This window comes from Pangasianodon hypophthalmus, chromosome 21, assembly GCF_027358585.1.
Source record: "Pangasianodon hypophthalmus isolate fPanHyp1 chromosome 21, fPanHyp1.pri, whole genome shotgun sequence".
Lineage (NCBI taxonomy): Eukaryota > Metazoa > Chordata > Actinopteri > Siluriformes > Pangasiidae > Pangasianodon > Pangasianodon hypophthalmus.
Genome location: NC_069730.1, coordinates 20,690,839 through 20,698,338, shown reverse-complemented (window position 1 = coordinate 20,698,338; position 7,500 = coordinate 20,690,839). Strand labels below are relative to the sequence as shown.

At 47.7% G+C, this 7,500-nt stretch overlaps 1 protein-coding gene across 1 annotated transcript in view; it reads right to left on the bottom strand.

Moving 5' to 3' along the window:
• The window catches only part of atr (ATR serine/threonine kinase), a 42,162-nt gene that overhangs the window by 23,651 nt on the left and 11,011 nt on the right, over positions 1-7,500 (bottom strand). Inside the window, exons 14-19 of the mRNA XM_053227621.1 lie at positions 5,511-5,681; positions 4,908-5,102; positions 4,561-4,746; positions 3,851-3,946; positions 3,582-3,712; positions 2,767-2,910 (exon numbers count right to left, since the gene is read on the bottom strand). Of these exons, the coding sequence (XP_053083596.1) occupies positions 2,767-2,910; positions 3,582-3,712; positions 3,851-3,946; positions 4,561-4,746; positions 4,908-5,102; positions 5,511-5,681 (923 nt within the window). The remainder of the gene's footprint in view (positions 1-2,766; positions 2,911-3,581; positions 3,713-3,850; positions 3,947-4,560; positions 4,747-4,907; positions 5,103-5,510; positions 5,682-7,500) is intronic.

Below are 7,500 nucleotides of genomic sequence, written 5' to 3'. Positions count from 1 at the left end.
CCTCATTATCATCCTCATCATCATCATCCTCCTCATCATCATCCTCCTCATCATCATCATCCTCCTCATCATCATCCTCCTCCTCATCATCATCCTCCTCATCATCATCCTCATCCTCATTATCCTCCTCATCATCATCCTCATCCTCATCATCATCATCCTCATCATCATCATCCTCCTCCTCATCATCATCATCCTCATCATCATCATCCTCCTCATCATCATCCTCCTCCTCATCATCCTCCTCCTCATCATCATCCTCCTCATCCTCCTCCTCCTCATCATCATCATCCTCCTCCTCATCATCATCATCCTCCTCATCATCATCCTCCTCCTCATCATCATCATCCTCCTCATCATCATCCTCATCCTCATTATCCTCCTCATCATCATCCTCATCATCATCCTCATCCTCCTCCTCATCATCATCCTCATCCTCCTCCTCATCATCCTCCTCCTCATCATCCTCCTCCTCATCATCCTCCTCCTCCTCCTCCTCATCCACCTCATCATCCTCCTCCTCCTCCTCATCATCCTCCTCATCATCATCATCCTCATCCTCATCATCCTCCTCCTCATCATCATCATCCTCCTCCTCCTCATCATCCTCCTCCTCATCATCATCATCCTACTCATCATCATCATCCTTCTCCTCCTCATCATCCTCATCATCATCCTCCTCCTCATCATCATCATCATCCTCATCCTCATCATCCTCCTCCTCATCATCATCATCATCCTCATCCTCCTCCTCATCATCATCCTCATCCTCCTCATCATCATCTTCCTCCTCATCCTCCTTATCCTCGTCCTCCTTATCCTCATCCTCCTCTTCATCATCATCCTCCTCATCCTCCTCCTCATCATCATCATCCTCCTCCTCCTCCTCCTCATCCTCCTCCTCATCATCATCATCCTCCTCCTCCTCATCATCCTCCTCCTCATCGTCGTCATCCTCCTCCTCATCATCATCCTCATCCTCCTCATCATCATCATCCTCATCCTCATCATCCTCCTCCTCATCATCATCATCCTCCTCCTCCTCCTCATCCTCCTCCTCATCATCATCATCCTCCTCATCATCATCATCCTCCTCCTCATCATCCTCCTCCTACTCATCATCATCATCCTTCTCCTCCTCATCATCCTCATCATCATCCTCCTCCTCATCATCATCATCATCCTCATCATCCTCCTCCTCATCGTCGTCATCCTCCTCCTCATCATCATCCTCATCCTCCTCATCATCATCTTCCTCCTCATCCTCCTTATCCTCGTCCTCCTCATCCTCCTCCTCCTCATCATCATCCTCCTCCTCATCCTCCTCCTCATCATCATCATCCTCCTCCTCCTCATCCTCCTCCTCATCATCATCATCCTCCTCATCATCATCCTCCTCATCATCATCATCCTCCTCATCATCATCCTCATCCTCATCCTCCTCATCATCATCCTCCTCATCATCCTCCTAATCCTCATCCTCCTAATCCTCATCATCCTCCTCCTCATCATCATCCTCCTCCTCATCATCATCCTCCTCCTCATCATCATCATCCTCCTCATCATCATCCTCCTCCTCATCCTAATCCTCATCATCCTCCTCATCATCATCCTCCTCCTCATCCTAATCCTCATCATCCTCCTCATCATCATCATCCTCCTCCTCATCCTCCTCCTCATCCTCCTCCTCCTCATCATCCTCCTAATCCTCATCCTCCTAATCCTCATCATCATCCTCCTCATCATCATCCTCATCATCCTCCTCCTCATCCTCCTCCTCATCCTCCTCATCATCATCCTCCTCCTCATCATCCTCCTCATCCTCCTCCTCCTCCTCATCCTCATCATCCTCCTCCTCATCATCATCCTCCTCATCCTCCTCCTCCTCATCATCATCATCCTCCTCATCATCATCCTCCTCATCATCATCATCATCCTCCTCATCATCCTCATCCTCATTATCCTCCTAATCCTCATCCTCCTAATCCTCATCATCCTCCTCATCATCCTCCTCCTCATCATCATCCTCCTCCTCATCATCATCATCCTCCTCATCATCATCATCCTCCTCATCATCATCCTCCTCCTCATCCTAATCCTCATCATCCTCCTCATCATCATCCTCCTCATCATCATCCTCCTCCTCATCATCCTCCTCATCCTCCTCCTCATCATCCTCCTCCTCATCATCATCCTCCTCATCCTCCTCCTCCTCATCATCATCCTCCTCCTCATCATCATCCTCCTCATCCTCCTCATCATCCTCCTCATCATCATCCTCCTCCTCATCATCCTCCTCATCATCATCATCCTCCTCATCCTCCTCCTCATCCTCCTCCTCCTCATCATCATCCTCCTCATCCTCCTCATCATCATCCTCCTCATCATCATCCTCCTCCTCATCCTCCTCCTCCTCATCCTCCTCCTCATCATCATCCTCCTCATCCTCCTCATCATCATCCTCCTCATCATCATCCTCCTCCTCATCCTCCTCCTCCTCATCATCATCATCCTCCTCCTCATCATCCTCCTCATCATCATCATCCTCCTCATCATCATCCTCCTCATCATCCTCCTCATCATCATCCTCCTCATCATCATCATCCTCATCATCATCATCCTCATCATCATCACACCCACTGACTGAAATATGACTCTCGTGATAATTTATAAATACGATCCGCAAGTGCAGCCTATTATTTATAATTTATAATTTATAATTGATATAAAATTAGTTTAGAACGTTCCTGTAGCAGGAAGCGGTACCTGTTCTCCACGATGAGGTAGTGCATGATCACGGCCGTCTCTTTAGGCTGGACGGAGATGAGGGGCAGGAGAGCGACGATCACATGACTCAATAACGGCCCCAAATACGAAGGATCCAGACAACGGACGAAACAATCCCACGTCCTGACAAATAAAATAAAAATAAAAAAATTCAGGAACATTTTGGGTTTTTTTGTCTTTATTTTACACACATGTTTAACCGTGTTGGATGAACGTGAAGCATTAACATAAGATTTAAAACAAAATCAAACCGTAAATTTAAATAAAATGCACAATATTTGAATATTAATTAATATTAACATTAATAAAATTAACATTATCATACAGTTTTAATTTAGTTATGGCATAAAAATTCATATAATATCCATAAATAATATCAATAAATTATCTCATAATACAATTTTTTTGGGATATTTTCGGATTTTTTTTATGATAATTACAAGCGGATGTTAATGATTTGATGTTAATCTCTAAATTTTATACAGAATAAAAGATTTTTTATAATTTTAAAGCTGAATAGTGTACTACAATTTTCTCAGACTTTTTATTTCCCTCGCTTTCAGTGTTATAATAATTTATATTTGTAGAAATTAAATAAAAGTATAATTGAACATTACTGCAACATTACGAAAGTATCGTGATATGATATTTTTGTTGATATTTTGCCAGCCCTAATAATGACACGTTTTTTTCCTTAAATCACATCAATTCTGTCTGTTCAGGAAAAAGAAATCGATTTTTATTTTATTTTCTGGCGTGAGCACAGAGTGTGTGAGCTGTGAGCTGCGACTGACCGGCAGCAGAGTTGTGGGAAATCCTCTTTATATCTCAGACCGGTTCTGAGCGTCGTCATCATCTTCACCCTCACTGAGCTGATGTGCTTCGAGCCCATCAGCTTCATCAGAGCCATCAAACTGTTCAGAGCCTGAAAACAGGAAACAGGAAACGGGAAAAACTCAAGTACACATTTCGTCCTAAACGTCTTTCCTGCACAACGCTGTGATGATTGCTCTTGTTGTTGTTGTTGTTGTTGTTGTTGTTTTTAACAGAGACGTGCACTCACCATTTTCTTCTTCTCCTTCTCGCCGGCGCTGGAGCTCAGCAGCTGCATGTTGAAGAACGCCAGGATGCCCAGGAGCTTCGGCTGCAGATAATCGGCCTGCGGGACGACAGAGGGTAAAGAGAGACTTTTCCTTTTTCTCCAAACATCAGATCAGACACGTAGATTAGAGCAGAGACTGAAGATTTTTTTTAAATCTTGAATAAGTTCATGGATTTATTGATCCAAAATATTTTATGAAATTCTGACCCGTGTATCTGTCTACCTGCCCACTCACCTGCTATCCAGCTGTCTGTCCACCTGCCTGCTTACGTGTACGTTCAGCTATCTACCTGTCTACCTGCCCACCTGTCTGTCTGTCTGCCTTCCTGTCTACCTGCCTTCCTGTCTACCTGCCCACCTGTCTGTCCGCCTGCCTGCTTACATGTGTGTCCAACGAATCTGCCTGTCTACCTGCCCATCTGTCTACCTGCCCATCTGTCTACCTGCCCATCTGTCTGTCTGCCTGCCTTCCTGTCTACCTGTCTATCTGCCCATCTGTCTGTCTGTCTGCCTGTCTACCTGCTTTTCTACCTGCTTGTTTACCTACCTGCCTGCATACTTGCCTACCTGTCTGTCTGTCTGCTCATCTGCCTGCCCATGTTACAGCGTGTGTGTGTGTGTGTGTGTGTGTGTGTGAGAGAGAGAGAGAGAGACATGTAATCGGGTCGTACCATTATCTCAGGAGAGGTGATGTCTCTGGGCCCCTGATACGGATCGTCACTGGAGGCGAATGAGGCGAGGATGGAGAGTCCATTAAAGACCTGCTGGTAATTTTCTCCCAGACGCAGCAGCAGCTCGTTGTGGAGGCCCTGAAAGTCCTGTCTCAGTAAACTGCCCAACTCAATCTCCGTCTCGCTCTACACACACACACACACACACACACGCGCATACACACGCGCACACACGCGCACACACGCGCACACACGCGCACACACACGCGCACACACACACACCCGAGTGAGGAGTGCTTCAGGAGTGAGGAGAGTCGGATTTCTTAGCGGATTCTTTCTTCACGCACCTTGAGGTAGTGGAACGCTCTCTCCAGCTCGTCCTTGGTGCAGGAACACACCAGATGGGAGAAGATGTACTTGAAGTTGTTGATAAGGATTTCTCGCCGGTTGACGTTGAGCTGTTTAGCGACGGTGCGAATCAGAGCCGACGCCGTGGGACTCGCTTTCGCTGCCAGGTACGGAAGAAGAACCTGCAGCGTACGCTACACACACACACGCACACGCACACGCACACGCACACACACGCACAATTTAAAAAAAATGATCATGTCAGTATTTACACAGTACATCATTTAAACTGAAATTTTTAAATAATACGTAACTAAAACTTTTTTTTTATATTTTTTTATATATTTAAAAGGAAGGAGAAAATATTTTTTTGTAATTATTTAAATAATGTTTAAAAAAAGTATAAGTGAATACTAAATGAAGTCTGGATTAAATCATAAAAATAAAATTACAGGGAAATAATTAAATCCTAACATTAAAAACTCATGATTAATATTTTTAAGGAATAGTTTGAACTAAACACACGACTACAGCCATAAAACGAGCGGAATCTAGCGGCCACAGATTAGCGTAAAGCCGATGGTTTCGGGGCCGGAGCTCACGTTGAGGAAGCGGTTGAGGTCGGGGAAGTCGAAGGCGTGCGCGACGTGCGAGAGGATGTCGAGGGCGAGCTCTCTCTGGTGCGCCGCCTCCTCCTGTAGGGCCTCGCTGCTCTGATCTGGGGTACAGCGCAGTGCCATCATGTGGCGGGAGTGTAACGACTCCACCAGGAACTACACACACACACACACACACACACACACACCATCAGAGCTAGTGTTAGAGCTACACGTTGAGATTCGGTTCTAAACTGCATATCTAGGACAAAGTTTAAAGGACGCTACGTGTATATAAGTAGCGAGTGTGAGTATATAAGTAGCGAGTGTGTGTGCGTAGCGAGTGTGTGTACGTAGCGAGCGTGAGTAAGTAGCGAGTGTGTGTGCGTAGCGAGTGTGTGTACGTAGCGAGTGTGTGTGCGTAGCGAGCGTGTGTATATAAGTAGCGAGCGTGTGTATATAAGTAGCGAGCGTGTGTATATAAGTAGCGAGCGTGTGTACGTAGCGAGCGTGTGTATATAAGTAGCGAGCGTGAGTAAGTAGCGAGCGTGTGTACGTAGCGAGCGTGAGTAAGTAGCGAGCGTGAGTAAGTAGCGAGCGTGTGTACGTAGCGAGCGTGAGTAAGTAGCGAGCGTGTGTGCGTAGCGAGCGTGTGTACGTAGCGAGCGTGTGTACGTAGCGAGCGTGTGTACGTAGCGAGCGTGAGTAAGTAGCGAGTGTGTGTGCGTAGCGAGTGTGTGTACGTAGCGAGCGTGTGTGCGTAGCGAGCGTGTGTACGTAGCGAGCGTGAGTAAGTAGCGAGCGTGTGTGCGTAGCGAGCGTGTGTGCGTAGCGAGCGTGTGTACGTAGCGAGTGTGTGTACGTAGCGAGCGTGAGTAAGTAGCGAGCGTGTGTGCGTAGCGAGCGTGTGTACGTAGCGAGCGTGTGTGCGTAGCGAGCGTGTGTACGTAGCGAGCGTGAGTAAGTAGCGAGTGTGTGTGCGTAGCGAGTGTGTGTACGTAGCGAGTGTGTGTGCGTAGCGAGCGTGTGTATATAAGTAGCGAGCGTGTGTATATAAGTAGCGAGCGTGTGTATATAAGTAGCGAGCGTGAGTAAGTAGCGAGCGTGAGTAAGTAGCGAGCGTGTGTACGTAGCGAGCGTGAGTAAGTAGCGAGCGTGTGTGCGTAGCGAGCGTGTGTACGTAGCGAGCGTGTGTACGTAGCGAGCGTGAGTAAGTAGCGAGCGTGTGTGCGTAGCGAGCGTGAGTAAGTAGCGAGCGTGTGTACGTAGCGAGCGTGAGTAAGTAGCGAGTGTGTGTGCGTAGCGAGCGTGTGTACGTAGCGAGCGTGTGTACGTAGCGAGCGTGAGTAAGTAGCGAGTGTGTGTGCGTAGCGAGCGTGTGTACGTAGCGAGCGTGTGTGCGTAGCGAGTGTGTGTACGTAGCGAGTGTGTGTGCGTAGCGAGCGTGTGTATATAAGTAGCGAGCGTGTGTATATAAGTAGCGAGCGTGTGTATATAAGTAGCGAGCGTGAGTAAGTAGCGAGCGTGAGTAAGTAGCGAGCGTGTGTACGTAGCGAGCGTGAGTAAGTAGCGAGCGTGTGTGCGTAGCGAGCGTGTGTACGTAGCGAGCGTGTGTGCGTAGCGAGCGTGAGTAAGTAGCGAGCGTGTGTGCGTAGCGAGCGTGAGTAAGTAGCGAGCGTGTGTACGTAGCGAGCGTGAGTAAGTAGCGAGTGTGTGTGCGTAGCGAGCGTGTGTACGTAGCGAGCGTGTGTACGTAGCGAGCGTGAGTAAGTAGCGAGCGTGAGTAAGTAGCGAGCGTGTGTACGTAGCGAGCGTGTGTGCGTAGCGAGTGTGTGTACGTAGCGAGTGTGTGTGCGTAGCGAGCGTGTGTATATAAGTAGCGAGCGTGTGTATATAAGTAGCGAGCGTGTGTATATAAGTAGCGAGCGTGAGTAAGTAGCGAGCGTGAGTAAGTAGCGAGCGTGTGTGCGTAGCGAGCGTGTGTACGTAGCGAGCG